Source organism: Salvelinus namaycush, chromosome 3 (genome assembly GCF_016432855.1).
Source record: "Salvelinus namaycush isolate Seneca chromosome 3, SaNama_1.0, whole genome shotgun sequence".
In the NCBI taxonomy this organism is placed as follows: domain Eukaryota; kingdom Metazoa; phylum Chordata; class Actinopteri; order Salmoniformes; family Salmonidae; genus Salvelinus; species Salvelinus namaycush.
Window position 1 is genome coordinate 59,030,774 of NC_052309.1, and position 26,194 is coordinate 59,056,967.

General features: G+C 42.5%; 1 protein-coding gene across 1 annotated transcript in view; it reads right to left on the reverse strand.

Annotated features, from left to right (window-relative positions):
• xpo6 (exportin 6) overlaps positions 1-26,194 on the reverse strand; it is a 70,887-nt gene that overhangs the window by 36,950 nt on the left and 7,743 nt on the right. Inside the window, exons 4-7 of the mRNA XM_038980080.1 lie at positions 25,870-26,067; positions 16,856-17,015; positions 7,983-8,060; positions 7,167-7,680 (exon numbers count right to left, since the gene is read on the reverse strand). Coding sequence (XP_038836008.1) covers positions 7,167-7,680; positions 7,983-8,060; positions 16,856-17,015; positions 25,870-26,067 — 950 coding nt within the window. The remainder of the gene's footprint in view (positions 1-7,166; positions 7,681-7,982; positions 8,061-16,855; positions 17,016-25,869; positions 26,068-26,194) is intronic.

The window sequence follows — 26,194 nt, forward strand, 5'->3', positions numbered from 1 at the left end:
AATTTCGCACCCTGCACTTGAAGTGGCTGTTGTCATATTGTGCCCGGCTTCGGGCTTGCAGCCCAAAGAAGTTAAAGTACTTATCCAAATCAGAATAATCGACTCCACCCCTAAAAGCAAAGCCATTTGGTGTAGCTTGCTACTTAATATTAAAAAAAAAAAGATTGAATATTGCAGTTTGGCCATGGTCAAAGTATTCAGACCACCTGACTTTTTCCACATTTTGTTAAGTTACAGCCTTATTGTAAAATGTATTATATTATTTTATTTCCTCATCAAATCTACACACACCATAATGACAAAGCGAAAACAGGTTAAGAACATTTTGCTAATTTATAAAATAATAGAAATACCTTTTTTACATAAGTATTCAGACCCTTTGCTAGGAGACTCGAAATTGAGCTCAGGTGCATCCTGTTTCCATTGATCATCCTTGAGATGTTTCTACAACTTCATTGGTAAATTCAATTGATTGGACATGATTTGGAAAGGCACACCTGTCTATATAAGGTCCCACAGTTGACAGTACATGTCAGAGCAAAAACCAAGTCATGAGGTCAAAAGAATTGTCTGTAGAGCTCCAAGACAGGACTGTGTTGAGGCAAAAGTCTGGGGAAGGGTACCAAAAAACTGCTGCAGCATTCAAGGTCCCCACGAACACAGTGCCTTCGAACCCGATGGTCACTGACAGAGCTCCAGAGTTTCTGTGGAGATGGGAGAACCTTCTAGAAGGACAACAATCGCTGCAGCACTCCACCAATCAGGCCTTTATAGTAAGAGTATCCAGACAGAAGCCACTCCTCCGTAAAAGGCACATGACAGCCCGTTTGGAGTTGCCAAAAGGCACCTAGGAACCTCTCAGACCATCAGAAACAAGATTCTCTGGCCTGATGAAACCAAGAATGAACTATTTAGCCTGAATGCCAAGCGTCAAGTCTGGAAGACACCTAGCACCATCCCTACGGTGAAGCATGGTGGTGGCAGCATCATTCTGTGGGGATGTTTTTCAGCGGCAGGGACTGGGAGACTAGTCAGGATCGAGGGAAAGATGAACGGAGCAAAGTACAGAGATCCTTGATGAAAACCTGCTCAAGAGCTCAGACCGGGGCAAAGGTTCATCTTCCAACAGGACAATGACCCTAAGCACACAGCCAAGACAATGCAGGAGTGGCTTTGGGACAAGTCTCTGAATGTCCTTGAGTGGCCCAGCCAGAGCACAAACTTGAACCCAATCTAATATCTCTGGAGAGACCTACAAATAGCTGTGCAGCAATGCTCCCCATCAAGCCTGACAGAGCTTGAGAGGATCTGCAGAGAAGAATGGGAAAAACTCCCCAAATACAGCAAGTGTTTATTGCACTGTCTGTACTGAAGCTGCAACAAAGTTTCAATAATGGCCGGCTCAAGGCCACAAAGACTGCTTATTTCTGACTGAAAAGTTCTGTTACTGAAATCCCTAATTTGTTTAGGAAAAATATTCCCGACACCCTCAATCCTCACTCTCTTTAAGTGCATCGCATGCAATCAATTACATCAATAAATTATAACTAACTCTGTACACAGTAATGTCGACAGCAAATTGGATGCGGAGGATGTGAAAATTACATTTGAAACGGGCAAATGTTTACTGGTCGCTCAGGGGGGAAAGGGGAAGTCAGATCTGTGGAAGACATTTGACTTAGTTGTGGAACCTACTGAAGATCAAGAAAAAGGAGGGTATAGGAGCAAGCGTTGCGTGAGTATTATGTGTTGCTGTTAGATTACAATATTTTTTTAAATTCTGACCATTTGGAACATTGCATACACTAAATAAGTGTACCAGAGTCTGTGCTAACAAAAATATTAATATACACTGCTCAAAAAAATAAAGGGAACACTTAAACAACACAATGTAACTCCAAGTCAATCACACTTCTGTGAAATCAAACTGTCCACTTAGGAAGCAACACTGATTGACAATAAATTTCACATGCTGTTGTGCAAATGGAATAGACAAAAGGTGGAAATTATAGGCAATTAGCAAGACACCCCCCAAAACAGGAGTGATTCTGCAGGTGGTGACCACAGACCACTTCTCAGTTCCTGCTTCCTGGCTGATGTTTTGGTCACTTTTGAATGCTGGCGGTGCTCTCACTCTAGTGGTAGCATGAGACGGAGTCTACAACCCACACAAGTGGCTCAGGTAGTGCAGTTCATCCAGGATGGCACATCAATGCGAACTGTGGCAAAAAGGTTTGCTGTGTCTGTCAGCGTAGTGTCCAGAGCATGCAGGCGCTACCAGGAGACAGGCCAGTACATCAGGAGACGTGGAGGAGGCCGTAGGAGGGCAACAACCCAGCAGCAGGACCGCTACCTCCGCCTTAGTGCAAGGAGGTGCACTGCCAGAGCCCTGCAAAATGACCTCCAGCAGGCCACAAATGTGCATGTGTCAGCATATGGTCTCACAAGGGGTCTGAGGATCTCATCTCGGTACCTAATGGCAGTCAGGCTACCTCTGGCGAGCACATGGAGGGCTGTGCGGCCCCACAAAGAAATGCCACCCCACACCATGACTGACCCATCGCCAAACCGGTCATGCTGGAGGATGTTGCAGGCAGCAGAACGTTCTCCACGGCGTCTCCAGACTCTGTCACGTCTGTCACATGTGCTCATGTGCTCAGTGTGAACCTGCTTTCATCTGTGAAGAGCACAGGGCGCCAGTGGCGAATTTGCCAATCTTGGTGTTCTCTGGCAAATGCCAAACGTCCTGCACGGTGTTGGGCTGTAAGCACAACCCCCACCTGTGGACGTCGGGCCCTCATACCACCCTCATGGAGTCTGTTTCTGACCGTTTGAGCAGACACATGCACATTTGTGGCCTGCTGGAGGTCATTTTGCAGGGCTCTGGCAGTGCACCTCCTTGCACTAAGGCGGAGGTAGCGGTCCTGCTGCTGGGTTGTTGCCCTCCTACGGCCTCCTCCACGTCTCCTGATGTACTGGCCTGTCTCCTGGTAGCGCCTGCATGCTCTGGACACTACGCTGACAGACACAGCAAACCTTTTTGCCACAGTTCGCATTGATGTGCCATCCTGGATGAACTGCACTACCTGAGCCACTTGTGTGGGTTGTAGACTCCGTCTCATGCTACCACTAGAGTGAGAGCACCGCCAGCATTCAAAAGTGACCAAAACATCAGCCAGGAAGCAGGAACTGAGAAGTGGTCTGTGGTCACCACCTGCAGAATCACTCCTGTTTTGGGGGGTGTCTTGCTAATTGCCTATAATTTCCACCTTTTGTCTATTCCACTTGCACAACAGCATGTGAAATTTATTGTCAATCAGTGTTGCTTCCTAAGTGGACAGTTTGATTTCACAGAAGTGTGATTGACTTGGAGTTACATTGTGTTTAAGCGTCCCCTTTATTTTTTTGAGCAGTGTATAAAGCCTTTGATACAGCAGACAAAAAGAGTTGCATGCAGTCGTGAATTGTGGTTTATTTATTGTTTTGGCTAATTATTCAAAGCTCCCTTAGTTATTTAATTTTAAAACTAAAATGCTTGATTGCATTTCAAAACATGAATGTCCTGTATTCTGTGTGATGGCATGAACGAATGAATGAATGATTGATACAGTAACCTATATATTGAAATATAGGCCTAAGTAAGTTACGGTATTAAGACTAAACAGGACTTCCTCTTAGGCCTACAGCTCGATTGTGGTTATACAAGGCTAAAGAGTAACCTACTAATGATAACGACATTACTTATTATTATAATGACGATCATAATAATAACAACAAGGAGAGCAAGACAAATTAGGGTATAGGAGTGAGAGCTGTGTGCATATTATGTGTGACAAACAGGTGCTGTTAGATTACAATATTCTTCTTCTGCCTATTTGGAACAGCGTAAACGCTAAATAAATAAGTAATATCAGTTTGTTCTAACGGAAAAAAAACTGTAAAGCTTTTATTACAGCATTAGCATAGATTAAAAACAGCCAAATCTGTGAAATTGCTTTATCAGACATATTGCGGTTGCATGAGGCAACCATATACAATTTCAGTATCACATATCTTAGAGTGATGGTCTGTGCCATCCCCATGGCCTCCACAACGAATCAGACAGGTGTCCTGTTCACCATGAAAGAAAGAAAAAACATTGGGACAGCTCGAAAAAAATAATCTCAATCAACCAACAGCCTATCGAACAAACAATCGACTAAATGGGGTCTTCCCTAATCAATACCCCCAGTCACTACAAAAGATAAAGGAGTCCTTAACTCAGTTGCCAGAAAGGAAGGAAACTGCTCAGGGATTTCACCATGAGGCCAATGGCGACTTTAAAACAGTTACAGAGTTTAATGGCTGTGATAGGAGAAAGCTGAGGATGGATCAACAACAGTGTAGTTACATTACTCCACAAAACTAACCTAATTGACAGAGTGAAATTAAGGAAGCCTGTATAGAATAAAAATATTTCAAAACAGGCATCCTGTTTGCCACAAGGCACTTAACCTCTTAAGTAATACTGCAAAAAATGTGGCAAAGTAATTAACATTTTGTCCTGAGTACCTACCACTCTCCATATTTTCAAGCATAGTGGTGGCTGCATCATGTTATGGGTATGCTTGTAATTGTTAAGGACTGGGGAGTTTTTCAGGATAAAAATAAATGGAATGGAGCTAAGCACACGAGAGGAAAACCTGGTTCAGTCTGCTTTCCACCAGACACTGGGAGATGAATTCATCTTTCATCAGGACAATAACCTAAAACACAAGGCCAAATCTACACTGGAGTTGTTTACCAAGAAGAAAGTGAATGTTCCTGAGTGGCCGCGTTACAGTTTTGAATTAAATCTGCTTGAAAATCTATGGCAAGACCTGAAAATGGTTGTCTAGCAATGATTAACAACCAATTTGACAGAGCTTGAAGAATGTTGAAAATAATAAATGGGCAAATGTTGAACAATTCAGGAGTGGAAAGCTCTTAGACTTACCCAGAAAGACTCACAGCTGTAAGCGCTGCTAAAAGGTAATTCTAACATTGACCCAGGAAGTTGAATATTTATCTAATCAAGATATATTAGTGTTTTATTTTATAATTTTTTTCTCACTCTTTTGTGTAGATTGTTGACATGAAATGGTATGGCAAAGTGGGTTGTGGGGAAGTTGAAGCTCATGTACTGCATTTCTACACAAAAAAACAAAACAAAAAACCTCTAATGCTATTTAGAGAACAGCAAAAACAAACAAATGACCCCAGACATTAGTTATCAGCACAATATAAAATGTAAAGGTCTGTGGAAAGGCATATACAACGTCAACCAGTACTGTAATCACTGCCAAATGTGATTCTAACATGTGTTGACTCAGGGGGTTAAATACATATATTTTTTAATCAATATATATATACACTGCTCAAAAAAATAAAGGGAACACTTAAACAACACAATGTAACTCCAAGTCAATCACACTTCTGTGAAATCAAACTGTCCACTTAGGAAGCAACACTGATTGACAATAAATTTCACATGCTGTTGTGCAAATGGAATAGACAAAAGGTGGAAATTATAGGCAATTAGCGAGACACCCCCAATAAAGGAGTGATTCTGCAGGTGGTGACCACAGACCACTTCTCAGTTCCTATGCTTCTCTGGCTGATGTTTTGGTCACTTTTGAATGCTGGCGGTGCTCTCACTCTAGTGGTAGCATGAGACGGAGTCTACAACCCACACAAGTGGCTCAGATAGTGCAGCTCATCCAGGATGGCACATCAATGCGAGCTGTGGCAAGAAGGTTTGCTGTGTCTGTCAGCGTAGTGTCCAGTTCATGGAGGCGCTACCAGGAGACAGGCCAGTACATCAGGAGACGTGGAGGAGGCCGTAGGAGGGCAACAACCCAGCAGCAGGACCGCTACCTCCGCCTTTGTGCAAGGAGGAGCACTGCCAGAGCCCTGCAAAATGACCTCCAGCAGGCCACAAATGTACATGTGTCTGCTCAAACGGTCAGAAACAGACTCCATGAGGGTGGTATGAGGGCTCGACGTCCACAGGTGGGGGGTGTGCTTACAGCCCAACACCGTGCAGGACGTTTGGCATTTGCCAGAGAACACCAAGATTGGCAAATTCGCCAATGGCGCTCTGTGCTCTTCACAGATGAAAGCAGGTTCACACTGAGCACATGTGACAGACGTGACAGAGTCTGGAGACGCCGTGGAGAACGTTCTGCTGCCTGGAGGGTTTGGCGGTGGGTCAGTCATGGTGTGGGGTGGCATTTCTTTGTGGGGCCGCACAGCCCTCCATGTGCTTGCCAGAGGTAGCCTGACTGCCATTAGGTACCGAGATGAGATCCTCAGACCCCTTGTGAGACCATATGCTGGTGCGGTTGGCCCTGGGTTCCTCCTAATGCAAGACAATGCTAGACCTCATGTGGCTGGAGTGTGTCAGCAGTTCCTGCAAGAGGAAGGCATTGATGCTATGGACTGGCCCGCCCGTTCCCCAGACCCGAATCCAATTGAGCACATCTGGGACATCATGTCTCGCTCCATCCACCAACGCCACACCACAGACTGTCCAGGAGTTGGCGGATGCTTCAGTCCAGGTCTGGGAGGAGATCCCTCAGGAGACCATCCGCCACCTCATCAGGAGCATGCCCAGGCGTTGTAGGGAGGTCATACAGGCACGTGGAGGCCACACACACTACTGAGCCTCATTTTGACTTGTTTTAAGGACATTACATCAAAGTTGGATCAGCCTGTAGTGTGGTTTTCCACTTTAATTTTGAGTGTGACTCCAAATCCAGACCTCCATGGGTTGATAAATTTGATTTCCATTGATAATTTTTTTGTGATTTTGTTGTCAGCACATTCAACTATGTAAAGAAAAAAGTATTTAATAAGAATATTTCATTCATTCAGATCTAGGATGTGTTACTTTAGTGTTCCCTTTATTTTTTTGAGCAGTGTATATATATATTGATAAAAAAAAAAAAATATATATATATATTTGTTATGTTTCTCATTTTTTTGACAAATGTTAGAATTTTTCGTTGATAATTGAAAAAAAAAAGACAAATCCATTTCAATCCTACCTTGTAACAACAAAATGTGGAAAAAGTAAAAGGGTGTGAATACTTTCTGAAGGCACTGTCTACTGTATGTGTTCTATTTAATTCCATGTGTGGGCCTACCTCTCGTCCAGCTCCTGCAGCCGGCTCTTGACGGTGTGTGCGTTGTTCTCCCTTGTCAGCCTCTGTAGCAGGAAGAAGGTCTGCTGAAACATCCTCAGTAGGTACTCCTCAAAGTCCAGGGGCACACAGTTCTTGGACACCAGCTCGTTGATGCACGTCATGGCCAGCACTCCAAGCCGCGACCTGTCCACCTGCCCGCCGCCGCCCGTCTGATGCCCGGGCCGACCTCCGCCATTGGCAGGGGGAGCATGCTCGCCATTGGACGAGCATGACGAGTAGATGGAAGGGGGAGTCTTGGGCTTGACCCGCAGGTCACAGCCAAAACGGGCAAAGTGGAAGATAGAGGCGAGGAGGGAAGGGGTGATGCTAGTAGAAAGGGGGATCCAGCTGAATAGATGGGCCAGACACTCCAGAGCTAGGGAGCACAACTGTTGACTGTCATCATCCAGTGCTGGGATGGGCTGGGATAGCAGCTTGGAGTACTGGGTGCCCTGCAATAGACTGCCCAGCAACTCTGCTTAAAGGGAGGGGGACGAAGACAAATGAGATGCCAGGTTAACATAATCTCTCCCAGTCCTGCTCCCTCTCTCATATACACACACATTGTCATACAACCTTCACAAACACACCTAGCACAGTTGTCTCCTCTCCTCCCCCATTGTTCACTCCCCCTTGTAGATCTAAGATGACTGGGTGGGTGAAAGCAGTAGCATAACCTACTTACAGCCAGTCTATACAATCTAGTCAGATCCGTAAAGGGTGTGAACAGCTTTCTGGAATTAAATGTGCCCCCTGATTTATAGCCCACATTCTCACCGCTTTCGCCCGAGGTGGGAGAGGGAGGGGGGGTGGCAGCTGTAACACTGTGCTTATCCCAAATCGTCTCCAGGATACCTGCAGGGTAGAAATGTAGAGAAGTGTTATTATGTATGTGCGCATATCACACCTCTAAAACATACAGAACAGAGGGAGCGATGTGGGGAGAAAGAGAGGGGGGTAGTAAAGATCACAGGTTGGTGGCAAACAATTTGGGGAGAACGGGCTCATAGTAATGACTAGAGCGGAATGATATCAAATACAGTATGTAATAGGGAATTGAAATTGATTGTTAGTCTAATGCAAACAGTTCACACAATGAAGTTAAGAAACAATGAATGTGGATAAATTGGCGGGAGAGAGTGCATTCTGGAGAGAGAAGTGCATTGTGCATCTGGGCGCTGCATGGTCAATCTGACGTCTGCATTAGCCACGCAGCATTTACAGTGATACGGTCTCTGCAGAAGTCAGGGCATTCATACTTCTTGCGCTTCACGGAGCAGCGTGTGGAGGATGAATCAGAATTAGTTGGGTAACATAGATAAATAAGATGTTTTATTTACATAATATGCTTATGTGAGATACTTGTCATTAGAATGTCTCCTTTTGGACTATACTGTTGGCAGTTGCACTTTTCCCTTCTCAGCTAGGGAAAAGTCACTTGGGGCCCAGAGAGGGGAGAGGTCAGAATGGAACATTGTCTTCATAAGTGAATGTATCTGTTAAACCATGTGAAGGGATGGCGTGATTAACTTCTCTAGGGTAGGTGGCAGCATTTGGAATTTTGGATGAAAAGCATGCCCAAATTAAACTGCCTGCTTCTCGGGCCCAGAAGATATGATATGCATATAAACCGGTAGATTTGGATAGAAAACACTCTAAAGTTTCCAAAACTGTTAAAATAGTGTCAGTGAGTATAACAGAACTGATTTGGCAGGCAAAAACCTGAGAAAAATCCATTCGGGAAATATTTTTTTTTTTGGTTTTGTAGTTTTCTATTCAATGCCATTACAGTATCCATTGACTTAGCACTCAAATTGCAGTTCCTCTGCCTTCCACTAGATGTCAACAGTCTTTAGAAATTGTTTCAGGCTTGTATTCTGAAAAATGAGGAAGTAAGACCAGGCTGAATGAGTGGTCCCTAAAGTGTCACAGAGCTTTTTCATGCGCACGACCGAGAGATAGCCTTTCTTGTTTACCTTTTATATTGACGACGTTATTGTCCAGTTGAAATATTAATCGATTATTTAGGCTAAAAACAACCTGAGGATTGAATATAAACATCGTTTGACATGTTTCTATGAACTTTACGGATAGAATTTGGATTTTTTTGTCTGCCTGTTTTGACTGCATTTGAGCCTGTGGATTACTGAAGAAAACACGAACAAAACAGAGGTTTTTGGATATAAAAAGAGACTTTATCGAACAAAAGGAACATTTATTGAGTAAATGAATGTCTGCTGAGTGCAACCATATGAAGATCATCAAAGGTAAGGGATTAATTTTATCTCTATTTTTGACTTGTGTAACTCTTCTACTTGGCTGGTTACTGTTTGTAATGATTTGTCTGCTGGGCTATGTTCAAATAATCGTAAGGTATGCTTTCGCCGTAAAGCATAAAAAAAAAAAAAATCTGACAGTGGTTGGATTCACAAGAAGTTAATCTTTAAACCTACTTAAAATATGTTTTGTTTTCTGAATTTTTATAAAGAGGAGTGGGGAGAAGAGGGGGTTTACTTGAGATGGGAGAATATAGAGTTGACAATTGAGTTATGCCTTGGATGAGGTAATGTTTTGGTACTATGAAGTACCAGGAACGAGATTAGAACCTCGTTTTAGAGACCAAACTGAACGATAATTTATAGCTAATGCCATCTAGCTATGGGATACTCCTTTCTCAAGTAAAAGGCCCTTTGTGAAGTTTTCCTAAGATCTGTGGTTCGTCATGTAAGTTGAGATGGGTGTATCTTGGCTATAATAGATCTTTGTATTGGACTGTAGGGACTCTCAGAATTAATTATAGACACTGAATTGATCTGAGAGTCAAAGGGCTATAGTAAAGCTCACATATTATTAAAGATGAAATTTAAGTATAACTCTGACTGGTGTGTGGTTTGTAACTCTCCTCATTTGGTAATACAGGAAATTGCCACGACAAGCACAGAGCTGTTGTCAGGGAAGTTTCACAGACATGTGAATAAGACATTGAATAATGTGGCCCTGAACAAAGAGAGGGACAAAATCAAAAGTAAGTCAGTATCTGGTGTGGCCACCAGCTGCATTAAGTACTGCAGTGCATCTCCTCCTCATGGACTACACCAGATTTGCCAGTTCTTGCTGTGAGATGTTACCCCACTCTTCCACCAAGGCACCTGCAAGTTCACGGAGATTTCTGGGGGGAATGGCTCTAGCCCTCACCCTCGGATCCAACAGGTCCCAGACGTGCTCAATGGGATTGAGATCCGGGCTCTTCGCTGGCCATGGCAGAACACTGACATTCCTGTCTTGCAGGAAATCACGCACAGAACGAGCAGTATGGCTGGTGGCATCATGTCAGGATGAGCCTGCAGGAAGGGTACCACATGAGGGAGGAGGATGTCTTTCCTGTAACGCATAGCGTTGAGATTGCCTGCAATGATAACAAGCTCAGTCCGATGATGCCGTGACACACCGCCCCAGACCATGACGGATCCTCCACCTCCAAAATCGATCCCACTCCAGAGTACAGCCCTCTGTGTAACGCTCATTCCTTCGACGATAAATGCGAATCCGACCATCACCCCCGGTGAGCACTTTTTGCCAGTCCTGTCTGGTCCAGCGACGGTGGGTTTGTGCCCATAGGCACAACAGGCATACAAGTCCTCAGTCCAGCCTCTCTCAGCCTATTGCGGACAGTCTGAGCACTGATGGAGGGATTGTGCGTTCCTGGTGTAACTCGGGTAGTAGTTGTTGCCATCCTGTACCTGTCGCAGGTGTGATGTTCAAATGTACCGATCCTGTGCAGGTGTTGTTACACATGGTCTGCCACTGCAAAGACGATCAGCGCTCTGTCCTGTCTCCCTGTAGCGCTGTCTTAGGCGTCTCACAGTACGGACATTGCAATGTATTGCCCTGGCCACATCTGCAGTCCTCATGCCTCCTTGTAGCATGCCTAAGGCACATTCACGAAGATGAGCAGGGACCCTGGGCATCTTACTTTTGGTGTTTTTCAGAGTCAGGACACTGCAGATGCCTTTCTATTAAGTTTTCATAACTGTGACCTTAATTGCCTACAGTCTGTAAGCGTCTTAACGACCATTCCAATTGTTTATGGATCATTGAACAAGCATGGGAAAGTGTTTAAACCCTTTACGATGAAGATCTGTTAAGTTATTTGAATTTCTACTAATTATCTTTGAAAGACAGGGGCCTGAAAAAGGGACGTTTCTTTTTTTTAATGAGTTTATATTAGGAATGCACGATATATCGGTGAACATATCGGAATCGGCCGATATTAGCTAAAAATGCCTGACCGGGTAGTGTTGTGAAGCTAGCCACAATAAGGATTAGGCACAATAGTGGAATTTGCGGTTCACCTTCAGAATAAAAGTATCTCTTTGAAAGTGATGCAGAAGGTTACAATTGGTGGAATCATGCCATATTAAGACTAGATCATTTTAAACAAGGTTGGAATGTGAAGCAATGAAATGGGGTATCAAGTCTACTCGGTGACACCCACAGAACACCACTGTGAAGAGTTTATGCAAATATTAGCGTTGTAGCTCTTATCGGGGGACTGTGACTGTGTGACATCACCTCCCCAGTCAGCCTATTGCGTGTATTGACATTCATATTGCACTGTACAGCTTTACCTAAGGATTGGGGTAATCAATGAAATGGGGTAACAGTCTACTCAATACCCAATATATCTTTTCCCAACGTCCTCCTCAGAGTTAGACTCCAAAACATCCACGCAGTATTGTTTTCCCTCTGGAATAGTGTTCAATACACATAGGTTGACAATAAATGTGGCTTAATAAACAGTTGTTTCAGAGTCCCGCAATTAGAGCTACGATGCTAATGTTCTCTGGGTGTCACCGAGTAGACTGATACCCCATGTCATTGATCCACAATCCATAGGTAAGGCTGTACAGTGAAATAAGTATGCCTCAAATGCAATTCTAAAGTATAATACATCAGTGTGCTTTCAGATTGTCAAATTAACAAATTAGTCTTTTGTTGATTTTATATAACATTCCAACCTTGTTTAGCATTATATATTCAATTATGGCCTAATTCTACTATTTGTATTAATTTGCATCACCGTCAATGACATACTTTTATTTTGAAGGCTAACCGCAAAGTGCACTATTGTGGCTAGCTTCACATAGATGGGTCTGACCACCATTAATCAAAATAGTACGGTCTTATAAATTAGGGCTATTTTAGATGACACCTAGCTATATAGTTAGCTAGCTAACGATAGCTACTGAAACAGATTGTCATTTTGCTATGTTTCTGGAGAAGAACATTGTTTGCTTCCATGAGCTAGCTAGCTTTTTTTATGACCAGCACTGTAGGTGCGCCAGACAACTTTCCCAGCATCATAGCATACGTATCGATGAATCGTTGTGCCATATGAAAGACTGTAGAGACGCCTGTGATCCAGTGCCTTAGACCGCTGCGTCTATGTGTGTGTTAACCATTTAACTGTACTAGAATGCTTAAAAGACCGCTAAAATTTTAAGTATCGGTATCAGGTTTTTTGGCAAGGGAAATATCGGATATCGGTATCAGCTAAAAATGTCATATCGGTGCATCACTAAAATATTACATATAAATGTTGTCAGTAGTTTATAGAATAAAACAAAAATGTTAATTTTACCCAAACACATACCTATAAATAGTAAAACCAGAGAAACTGATCATTTTGCAGTGGTCTCTTAATTTTTTCCAGAGCTGTATATATATTTTTAGAATACCATTGAGAACTAATAATCAAATAAAAAAGGTAGAATAGAAAATTACCAAAACTGGGAATTCAGGGCACATGCCCATTGATTTTGATATGTTTGAGCAGACACGGCATTAGTCATGGCAAAAAACATAGAATTCAGGGGCATCAGCCATACCCTAGCTCAAGACCAAAAATGTAGAAGGCTACAAAAAAAGTAGAATAAAATCATTCCAATCCCCGTTTAAAATGCAACAGCTGTTTAACATATTGGGTGGCTGGCTTTAGGACAATGCTGAGCATCTATTGGGGAGAAGCTGCCAGCCGGCGCCCCTTTCTCTCACAAGAGAGCAGAGACCATTCCAGAGTTTGCTTTGCCGGTCAGCCGTTTAGGCAGTGCACGGATTGCTTTAAATATGATGTCGGCATTTGAAATTGAATTTTCCAAAATTAGTTATATAATTACTCGTGCCTATACAGTAATAAATCATTCTAAATACTTACCCAGAGAGCATGATTTGGCCACATTTAAAAAATTAGCTGTGGATTGTTTTAAGCTTGCAATTTGGGCACTGCACCCGGCAAATAGCCCACCAAATAGCTGATTGTTGATATGCAGCGGCAAGTGAAAAGCAGTTAAATAGGCCTATGCAGTATTTCTATATACAATCGTAGGGCGGACAATAATTTCCTCCTCCAGGTTAGATGGATGCATTGTAAAATTTGTGTCTCCACCTTTTCGCAGCCCTAGATGATTGCATTTAATAAAGTCACTTAGGTCCCCCGTTTTGCCCATTCGAATGTTCAATCAAACAGTAACAATGCCTCGATGCCGGTCTGCCTGTTTTATTTAGCAAGCCATAGCCACGTGATTCACTCTGTCGGAGCGATCCATTTGGTTCGGGTTTATAAAATGGCACATTTTTCCCGTGCTATGAAAGGAGAAGAAAGGTTTCTGATTAGGCCTACTCTGTCCCTACGCGCATTGTTCACAACTGTCTTGCTAACAGTGATTGAGTTATATTATTAGCCTAAATTATGGCTATGCAATATACTCAAATTAGGAATCGTAGCCTATATTACATTAGTCTGCAAATGCGATTATAGATGCATATAATCTTTATTATAAAGGTGCAATTTTATTGTGAAAAAAATAGCTACAGATGTCAGCATTTGACGTTTTACTGTTCCACAAGTAAATGAGTCAATTTATGATCCGTTTTAGTACTGGTTGACGTTGTATATGCCTTTCCACAGACCTTTACATTTTATATTGTGCTGATAACTAATGTCTGGGGTCATTTGTTTGTTTTTGCTGTTCTCTAAATAGCATTAGAGGTTTTTTGTTTTGTTGTGTAGAAATGCAGTAGATGAGCTTCAACTTACCCACAACTAATTTTGCCATACCATTTCATGTCAACAATCTACACAAAATACATTTGTGAGAAAAAAATTATAAAATAAAACACTAATATATCTTGATTAGATAAGTATTCAACTTCCTGGGTCAATGTTAGAATCACCTTTAGCAGCATTTACAGCTGTGAGTCTTTCTGGGTAAGTCTAAGAGCTATCCACACCTGAATCGTGCAACATTTGCCCATTTATTATTTTCAATATTCTTCAAGCTCTGTCAAATTGGTTGTTAATCATTGCTAGACAACCATTTTCAGGTCTTGCCATAGATTTTCAAGCAGATTTAATTCAAAACTGTAACGCGGCCACTCAGGAACATTCACTTTCTACTTGGTAAACAACTCCAGTGTAGATTTGGCCTTGTGTTTTAGGTTATAATCCTGATGAAAGGTGAATTCATCTCCCAGTGTCTGGTGGAAAGCAGACAACCAGGTTTTCTACTAGGATTTAGTCTGTGCTTAGCTCCATTCCGTTTCTTTTTTGTTCTGGAAAAACTCTGCATAATATGATGCAGCCACCACTATGCATGACAATTATGTAGAGTCATACTCAGTAATGTGTTGTATTAGATTTTCCACAAACATAAAATGTATTCAGGACAAAAAGTAAATTACTTTGCCACATTTTTTGCAGTGTTACTGTTGCGAACAGGATGCATGTTTTGGAATATTTTTATTATTGACAGGCTTCCTTCTTTCACTTCTTTCTGTCAATTAAGTTACTATTGTGAAGTAACTAAAGTTGTTGATTTATTTATTACAGCCTTTAAACTAACTGTTTTAAAGTCACCATTGCTCTTATGGTGAAATCCACAGGTGGTTTCCTTCTCTCCAGCAACTGAGTTATGTATCTTTGTAGTGACGGTGTATTTATACACCATCCAAAGTATAATAAATAATTCCACCATGCTCAAAGGGCTATTCAATGCCTGCTTTTTCCCCCCCATCTACCAATAGGTGCCCAAAGTAGGGCAATGCGAGGCATTGGAAAACCTCCCCGGTCTTTGTGGTTGAATCTGTTTAACTTATTATGTGACTTGTTAAACACATTTTTACTCCTAAACTTATTTAGGCTTGCCATAACAAAAGTTGTTGAATAATTAGACTGAAGACATTTAAGCTTTTCATTTTTAATGAATTTGTTAAAAAAAATTGAAAAACATAATCCCACTTTGACATGATGGGGTATTGTGTTTAGAAGAATAATCGTAATGGGGTATTGTGCCAGTGACCAAAAAAAAAGATCTACATTTAATATATTTTAAGTTCAGGCTGTAACAAAATGTGGAAAAAGTAAAGGTATGTGAATAGTTTCTGAAGGTACTGTAACTGGAAGCATGCTATTGATAGAACCAAAGGATTCTGTATTGGCACATCACATCAAGCAAGGAGCATTTGAAATGCACTGCACTGTGAAGAAAAAAAGAAGTTCAAATGTCATGGGAACTGACTGAGGTGTCAACACTTAGCCAGCAAGAACTCATCTTCCTCTTGGACAAATGTGTTCAGTCAGCACTTGGGCTGTGGCGGTCACGAAATTTAGTCTGCCGGTGATTGTCAAGCAAATAACTGTCGGTCTCACGGTAATTGACCGTTAATTAACAATCATTGAGCATCTCCTGGCTTCCACACATAGCCTACAAGCCCCTGATGCAGACTTTGGAACATCTACTTTTTAAAAAGTCTAATAAATCCATGTAAAATATCCTACACCTTCACAATAAATCCATTATTTATTTTAGACAGGTCTAAAGAAGCATGGTATGAAGAAAATGTAGTATTCTTCAGAAGAAATTAATAGCATACTCTGATTTGTCCTTATGTTAGGTGCTGATGTGGCTATGCCAAATGGCTGTGGGCTACATTTGTTTATTTAGCAGACAACATTTCCTTATAATTCCGTGGCATTATGTAAAATTATTTTATAGTATGAAGAATACAATTGAACAAAGCTGAATAAAATATAAATATTTTCTCCAAACGATTTGAGGGAGTGCGCACATGCTATTCTGTGTAGAGCGGTTAACAAAGAAATAGGTCCTCCTATATGCTTAATTTAGAGTTATTAATGTAACTTTAGTTCTACAAATGTTGGGCTATACGTTTAGATTTTTAATACATTGTAAGGCTGCATTACGAGACTGATGATTTTTTTTAAAGTCGCTTGAAAAGGCATGAGCTCTGCTTTATTTTTTGCGCAGGCAATACACACTCCAATAGTCTCTCATTCACAATTTGAGAAGCACTTGATAATTTCACAGCGGCATCCCCTCCGTGGCCATAATGCACCCCCCCAAAAAATCCATGTGCTGCGCAAGTTTTACAGAGCAAGCCAGACTGCTTTAGCCATGGTACATCCTACTCAATTTTGGCTGACTAACGTAAGTGCAGCTTAGTTGAATTTCTCAACTTTTGCCATCCAAGCAGTGCTAACGTGCATGAACACCGCGAACCGCTCCGCTTGGGTAACGGCCAGTGTTTCACCTCCCAACTTGCCATTGTAATGAATGGGCGAAGTTGCTCACCTGTCAGTAATCCCAGCACTGTGGGGACCTGCTCCAGCAACAGTTTGCGCAGCTCGTCTTTCCGTGCCACGCTCAAATCCTCCCGTGGGCACGCCAGCTCCTCGGATGTGGTCTTGAGCAAAACCAGTCCCAGAGAGGCCATGGTAGGAGACTGGATCAGCTGCAGTAACACACACAGAACACACACATCAATTTGTGCTAACATCACTGCAAAAGTGCATTCCGTAGCCTTTTCTTTTGGGCTCCCGAGTGGCACAGCGGCCTAAGGCACTGCATCTCAGTGCTAGAGGCGTCACTACAGACCCTGGTTCGATTCCAGGCTGTACCACAACTGGTCGTGATTTGGAGTCCCATAGGCCGGAGCACAATTAGCCCAGCGTCGTTAGGGTTTTGCCGGTGTAGGCCGTCATTGTAAATAAGAATTTGTTAACTGACTTGCCTAGTTAAAAAAAGGTTAAACATTTTTTTCTCCTAAAGTAGAATTACGAATTATACACACGATCACAGCAAAAACAAAACGTGCACACACACCAACATTATTTGAATCAAACCAATCAGTGCACCTGTCCAGAGACAAAGAAATGGTGGCCTCACTTTTGAACAAAAAATATAAGCAACTAAATGTACATTAAATGTACATCAATCTGATTATGACTGTCACATGGAAAATCTTTTATTTTTTAAATGGCATACCTCAATACTGTACCTTGTGTATGTTCATTTATTGTGTTACTGTTAGTATGTCTAAATTGTACATATGTTTGCATGCATTTGCTAAAACGCCCAATAAATATACTTATTGAAGAGCAATATACTCTACACAAGTCGGTTAGGACATCTACTTTAGGCATGAAGAGTAATTTTTCCAACAATTGTTTAGAGACAGATTTCGCTTATAATTCACTGTATCACAATTCCAGTGAGTCAGAAGTTTACATACACTTAGTTGACTGCGCCTTTAAACAGCTTGGAAAATTCCAGAAAACGATGTCATGGCTTTAGAAGCTTCTGATAGGCTAATTGAAATAATTTGAGTCAATTGGAGGTGTACCTGTGGATGTATTTCAAGGGGGGGGGGGGGCAATGCAAATAGTCTGGATAGCCATTTGATTAGATGTTCAGGAGTCTTATGGCTTGTGGGTAGAAGCTGTTTAGATGACTCTTGGACCTAGACTTGGTGCTCCGGTACCGCTTGCCGTGCGGTAGCAGAGAGAACGGTCTATGACTAGGGTAGCTGGAGTCCTTGACAATTTGTAGGGCCTTCCTCTGACACCGCCTGGTATAGAGGTCCTGGATGGCAGGAAGCTTGGCCCTGGTGATGTACTGGGCCGTACACACTACCCTCTGTAGTGCCTTGCGGTTGGAGGCTGAGCAGTTGCCATACCAGGCAGTGATGCCACCAGTCAGGATGCTCTCGATGGTGCTGCTGTAGAAGCGTTTGAGGATCTGAGGACCCATGCCAAATCTTTTCAGTCTCCTGAGGGGAATAGGTTTTGTCGTGCCCTCTTCACGACTGTCTTGGTGTGCTTGGACCATGTCAGTTTGTTGGCGATGTGGACACCAAGGAACTTGAACGTCTCAACCTACTCCACTGCTGCCCCGTCAATGGGGGCTTGCTCGGTCCTCCTTTTCCTGTAGTCCACAATCATCTCCTTTGTCTTGATCACATTGAGGGAGAGGTTGTTGTCCTGGCACCACACGGCCAGGTCTCTGACCTCCCTATAGGTGGTCTCGTTGTTGTCGGTGATCAGGCCTACCACTGTTGTGTCATCTGCAAACGTAATGAGGGTGTTGGAGTAGTGCCTGGCCGTGCAGTCATGAGTGAACAGGGAGTACAGGAGGGGACTGAGCACGCACCCCTGAGGGGCCCCCGTGTTGAGGATCAGCGTGGCGGATGTGTAATCAACTACCCTTACCACCTGAAGGCGGCCAGGAAGTCCAAGATCCAGTTGCAGAGGGAGGTGTTTAGTCCAAGGGTCCTTAGCTTAGTGATGAGCTTTGGAGGGCACTATGGTGTTGAACGCTGAGCAGTAGTCAATGAATAGCATTCTCACAAAGATGTTCCTTTTGTCCAGGTGGGAAAGGGTGGTGTGGAGTGCAATAGAGATTGCATCATCTGTGGATCTGTTAGGGCGGTATGCAAATTGGAATGGGTCTAGGGTTTCTGGGATAATGGTGTTGATGTGAGCCATGACCAGCCTTTCAAAGCACTTCATGGCTACAGATGTGAGTGCTACGGGTTATGCAGGTTACTTTAGTGTTCTTGGGCACAGGGACTATGGTGGTCTGCTTAAAACATGTTGGTATTACAGAATCAGACAGGGAGAGATTGAAAATGTCAGTGAAGTCACTTGCCAGTTGGTCAGCGCATGCTCGCAATACACGTCCTGGTAATCTGTCTGGCCCAGTGGCCTTGTGAATGTTGACCTGTTTTAAGGTCTTACATCGGCTGCGGAGAGCGTAATCACAGAGTCGTCCGGAACAGCTGGTGCACTCATGCATGTTTCTGTGTTATTTGCCTCGAAGCGAGCATAGAAGTAGTTTAGCTTGTTTGGTAGGCTCGTGTCACTGGGCAGCTCTCGGCTGTGCTTCCCTTTGTAGTCAAATGGTTTGCAAGCCCTGCCACATCCGACGAGCGTCGGAGCCGGTGTAGTACAATTCAATCTTAGTCCTGTATTGGCACCTTGCCTGTTTGATGGTTCGTAGGAGGGCATAGCGGGATTTCTTATAAGATTCCGGGTTAGAGTCCCGCTCCTTGAAAGCGGCAGCTCTAGCATTTAGCTCAGTGCGGATGTTGCCTGTAATTCATGGCTTCTGGTTGGGGTATGTACGTACGGTCACTGTGGGGACGTCAACAATGCACTTATTGATATAGCCAATGACTGATGTGGAGTACTCCTCAATGCCATAGGAAGAATCCCGGAACATATTCCAGTCTGTGCTAGCAAAAAAGTCCTGTAGCTTAGCATCTGCTTCATTTGAGTCCCTTGTAAGAATAGAAGACGTTTCTCCTAAATTAATCCTGATAATGCCATGATCAAGAAAAATCAAGAATCATGATGAGTGATAAGATTACAGAGGTTACAACAAAACATCTTGTTTCGAAGATCTGATCACATCTTAGGTCAAATTTATGCAGAAATACAGAAAACGCTCAAGGGTTCACAAACTTTCTCAGCACTGTACTGCAACTGTACATAGTGTTTGTGTCGGACTGGATGATGACATGGGGATGATAACCTATAATAAAGGCTTCCAATGGCCAATGCAAATGTTTAAGGCCCGGAGCAGTCAAAATTCAGTTTTATCCTGTGTTTTAGATATTGTACAACAGTTGATGAAACTAACACTGTAAAAGTGTGAAAAATATATAGAATGATTATTTCCTGACAGTTGCTGGTTGAAAATACAACCTTCACAGGACCTTCTAAATCAGCAGACTTTGCATGGGTGGAGTTTCGGCTTGCCTGGTGACGTCACCTGAATTAGTTAATAGACCAATAACAAAAAGCGTTCTGAACTAGGGCTGTGGTGGTCATGAAATTCCGTCAGCCGGTGATTGTCAAGCAAATAACTGTCGGTCTCACGTTAATTGACCGTTCATGAACAAACATTTTACATCTCCTGGCTTCCACACGTAGCCTACAAGCCCCCGATGCATACTTTTGGAACATCTACATTTTAAAAAGTCTAATAAATCCAAAACAAATAGCCTACACCTTCACAATAAATCCATTATTTTAGAGAGGTCTAAAGAAGCATGATAAGAAAATGTTGTATTTTTCAGAAGAAATGAATAGCATACGTTTAGATTTTTTAAAAGTTGCTTGAAAGGCATAAGCTCTGCTCACACCATCAGTCTCTCATTCACAATTTGACAAGCACTTGACAAGGTCTTGAATTTCACTGTGGCATCCCCTTTGTGTGGCCGTAATGCACCTTAAAAAAAAGAAAAACAATCGATGCCTTGGCTATTGTGCCCTTGGCCCGGAGTACTGCGTTGTTCCTTCCTGCATGCTCCAAAGCACCTCTCACTCACATGGCTCTCCATCACGTGAACGGGTTTTTCCTCACAGGCTACAAGCAGTGGTGGAAAAAGTACCCAATTGTGATACTTGAGTAGCGCACAATTGGCCCAGCGTCATCCGGGTTAGGGGAGGGTTTGGCCCGCAGGGATGTCCTAGTCCCATCGCGTACTAGTGACTTCTGTGGCGGGCCGGGCGCAGTGCACGCAGACACGGTTGCCAGGCGTTCCTCCGACACATTGGTGTGGCTGGCTTCTGGGTTAAGTGGGCATTGTGTCAAGAAGCAGCGCGGTTGGGTTTCGGAGGAGGCACAGCTCCCGACCTCCGCTCTCCCGAGTCCGTATGGGAGTTGCAGCGATGAGAGAAGACTAACTAGCAATTGGATAACACGGAATTGGGGAGAAAACAAGGTTAAAAAAATTGGGGGAAAAGTAAAAGTATTTGGTTCTAAATATACTTAAGTATCAAAAGTAAATGTAATTTCTAAAATATACTTACGTATCAAATTCCATATTAAGCGATGCGGAAGGCGCTATTTTCTTGTTTAAAAAATGTACAGATATCCAGGGGCACACTCCAACAATTAAGCATTTGTGTTTAGTGAGTCCACTAGATCAGAGGCACTAGGGATGACCACATATTCTCTTGATAAGTGCGTGAATTTGACCATTTTCCTGTCCTGCTAAGCATAAAAATGTAACGAGTACTTTGTGTCAGGGAAACTGTATGGAGTAAAAAAGTATGAATGTATGTACTTGTAAGTCGCTCTGGATAAGAGCGTCTGCTAAATGACTTAAATGTAAATGTAAAAAGTACATTATATTCTTTAGGAATGTAGTGAAGTAAAAGTAGTCCAAAATTATTTTTGGTAAAGTATAGATACCCCCAGAAAAGTATTTTTACTTAAGTAATTGCACAACTGGATACAAGTGAAGACAGACACATCGGCACCGCAACTGCGGTGAAATAAATATTGAAATAAATATTACTAACAGTCTCGGACGATAGCTCTCAAATGAATACAAAACAACTTTTTTACGCAATGTGACTGACGCAACAGATCAGAACGTTTAGCTTAAAACGTTGCTAAACGATTAGGCTATTTCTTCATAAGAGCAGCAATGCGCACATGGCAGTAGGCTATAAGCGCAAATTTTCCATTCGCAGGAAAACACCATTATCAAAAGTGACTGCAAATGTGACTATGCATGTAATGCTTTTATTATAAAGGAACATTTTTTATTATAACATGTGCATTTTTATGGTGAAACTTATCTTCCCCAAACTTGAAACTCACACACTGCTTATGTATGTCAGTTTGGCTCTACACAACTTGTAAAGCAGATTCATGTGCTTAATTTGTCCACTTTAGTTGTGATACAAACATTATCAAAACATATAGGCCTATGGGGCTAGGCTAAATGAGGTGTGCGACTGATTCAAAAAAGTCAACAAAAAAAGGCATTGTTTCTTACCTTATGCTGGGCATCATTCACAAGTGCTAATATTGTCACCCATCAGATTATTCTTGATTTAATCTGGTCTTTAAATATAATAAATATGTGAGAAATCTGTTTTGATTTAGAATGGACCATTATCATGCACCTGTCTCGAAACAGGGGCAGCAGGAAAAAATACATGTTGTCTATGCACTTAAAAAGCGAATGGAGGACGCTTTTCCCGTGGTTCATTTTCATGCCAGCCAGGTAGGCTATACTCCTGTAGTAAAGATACGCAGTGTTTAATATTAGGAAAGTTGATGAATAAATAAATATAGTAGACCTAGCCTAAATCAGACCTAGCCTGATTTATTTTTAGACCATTTTATTCGAAAACTATTACAGTAAGATAATTAATTGTTAACCAGAAACATTTTTAGCCTGTTAAGCAAATTAATGAAATCGTGGATTGCAGCCAAGTGCTCTCCATGCACAATTTGCAGATGCTAAAAGTGTTGAGAGATACAGATATAGCGGTGACCTATGCTTTTAAAATGCTAGCAGGGTGACCATATGAAGACTAATGTATCAACTGACAGGCCTGTATCACTTTATTTACCTTCTGTTTGTCTTTGTCGGTTTTTCTGTTTTTTCATTTCTTTATTGTAATGTTGTTTGGGCAAGACTTTATTTAGGTAGCCCCCTATAAAAGGCGTACAAACCTAAATAATAAATCAAGTGGTACTTGATTTTTTAAATGTAATTTTATTGAACAAGGCATGTCAAATTCTTATTTATAATGACGGTCTACCAAAAGGCAAAGCACACATCACGACGAGACAACAGTACATAAAGTGAGACCTAAGACGACAACACAGCATGGTAGCAACACATGACAGCAGCACAACATGGATGCAGCACAAAACAGGGTACAAACATTGTTGGGCTCAGACAGCAGCACAAAGGGCAAGAAGGTAGATCACAATACATCACGCAAAGCAGCCACAACTGTCAGTAAGAGTGTCCATGATTGAGTCTTTGAAGAGATCGAGATAAAACTGTCCAGTGTAAGTGTTTGTTGCAGCTCTTTCCAGTCGCTAGCTGCAGCGAACTAAAAAGACGAGTGACCCAGGAATGTGTGTGCTTTGGGGACCTTTAACAGAATGTGAGTTAGTTTGGCAGGTGGGGTGAAAGAGGAGCTATTACGATAGAGGAAACCAAGTCTAGATTTAACTTCAGCCTGCAGCTTTGATATGTGCTGAGAGAAGGACAGTATACCGTCCAGCCATACTCCCTAGTACTTGTGTTAAGTGACTACCTCAAGCTCTAAACCCTCACGAGTTAGTAATCACACTGGTGGGGTGAGGGGCATTCTTCTTAACAAACCCCATGACCTTTGTTTTGGAGGTGTTCAGAACAATGTTAAGGGCAGAGAAAGCGTGTTGGACACTAAGAAAGCTTTGTTGTAGAGCGTTTAACACAAAATCCGGGGAGGGGCCAGTTGAGTATATGACTATCATCTGCAATATAAATGGATAAGAGAGCTTCCTACTGCTTGAGCTATGTTGTTGATGTAAATTGAGAATAGTGTGGGGCCTAGGATTGAGCCTTGGGGTACTCCCCTGGTGACAGGCAGTGGCTGAGAAAGCAGATTTTCTGACTTTATACACTGCACTCTTTGAGAGGTAGTTAGCAAACCATGCCAAAGACCCCTCAAAAACACCAATACTACTTAGCCGGCCCATAAGAATGGAATAGTTTACCGTATCAAAAGCGTTGGCCAAGTCAATAAAAATAACAGCACAACATTGCTTAGAATCAATGGCAATGGTGACATCATTGAGGACCTTTAAGGTTGCAATGACACATCCATAACCTGAGCAGAAACCAGATTGCATACCATAGTGAAAACTATAGACATCAAGAAAGCCAGCCAGTTCATTATTGACAAGTTTTTCAACACTTTCGATATACAGAGCAAAACGGAAATAGGCCTATAACAGTTAGGATCAGCTTGATTTCCCCCTTTAAATAAAGGACAAACCGTGGCTGCCTTCCAAGCAATGGGAACCTCCCCAGAAAGGAGAGGCAGGTTAAAAAAGTTCAGGGATAGGCTTGGCGATGATCGGGGCAGCAACCTTAAAGAATAAAGGGACTAAACCATCTGACCCAGATGTTTTATTTGGGTCAAGTTTAAGGAGCTCCTTTAGCACCTCAGATTCAGTGACCGCCTGCAGGGAGAAACTTTTTAGCGGAGGAAAAAGAGGGAGGAGCATCGGGGCTTGTCACATTAGAAGGGGTGGGAGATAAGGAAATGTTGGACGCGCAGGGAGGCATGGCTGAGTCATATAGGAATCCTGACTTAATGAAGTGGTGATACAAGAGCTCAGCCATGTGCTTCTTGTCAGTAACAACCACATCATCAACGTTAAGGGACATGGGCAGCTGTGAGGAGGAGGGTTTATTCTCCAGGTCTTTAACCATTATCCAGACCTTCTTGGGGTTAGACCCACAGAGAGAACCGCTCCTTAAAGTATCTAATTTTGGCCTTCCGGACAGCCTGAGTGCACGTATTTCTCATTGACCTGAATGTACGTGTTGATATGCAACAACATTCCAATGAAGGCCATTGACGGCCTAAACATCATGATTTTAATATTTAGATAAACAAAGTATGAAGTTGTTAATTGTGACCAAGAGTTCCCCCTATTCCAGTGGTCACAATTACATTCAGCCATGAGACTTTTCTTTCCTAGAGCGGATGGTCGGGGGGCCGGAACATAAAAAATGTGTACATTGCAAATTGACCGCATGAGGCCCAAACGGATACCCTGAGAGTACAAAACTTTAAGAACACCTGCTCTTTCCATGACATAGACTGACCAGGTGAATCCAGGTGAAAGATATGATCCCTTATTGATGTCACTTGTTAAATCTACTTCAAATCATTGTAGGTGAAGGGGAGGAGACAGGTTGAAGAAGGATTTTTAAGCCTTGAGACATGGATTGTGTATGTGTGCCATTCAGAGGGTGAATGGTCAAGACAAAAGTTTGAAGTGCCTTTGAACAGGGTATTGTAGTAGGTGCAAGGGGCACCGATTTGTGTAAAGAACTGCGATGCTGCTGGGTTTTTCACACTCAACAGTTTATCAAGAATAGTCCACCACCCAAAGAACATCCAGCCAACTTGACACAACTGTGGAAAGCATTGGAGTAAACATGGGCCAGCATCCCTATGGAACGCTTGACACCTTGTAGAGTGCATGCACTGACAAATTGAGGCCGTTGTGAAGGGGGGTTGCAGCTCAATATTAGGAAGTTTTTCTTAATGTTTATCCACTCAACTTTGAGTTGATTTTATTGCTCAGAAAACCTGGGGGACCGCCTATTCCTTCCTGAGATGCAACAACTTCAGTTAGGTTTAGGGCTAGTGGAGAGTTAGTTGAACCTCTATGAACCATTTGTGAGGCACTAATCAAATAAAACATTACCGTTTGGTACATGTGCAAAGCAAACATAACATATTTAACACAATTTTAGCAGGGCTCACCTGAAGGGTGTTGGTGAAGAAATCATGGTAGAACATGGGCCAGTCCTGGCGACCAATATCCACTATGACTTTACAGAGTTTGTTGCGTATGAAGAAGGGCATAGCTTTGTGCTGGGCCAGCAACAGCTTGGGCAGGCAGCTACGGATCTCCATTTTGTCCTGTGAGGCTACTCCCAGCCACATCTTATTGACCAGGTTCTGAAAAGGCAACAATGGGCAGATTTTCAGGTGTTATGACTACCACTTTGCATAACCTTATTTGAACTAGCCAAACACTTATAACTTATCATGATCATAACCATAATTAGGCCTATAATGTGATAGC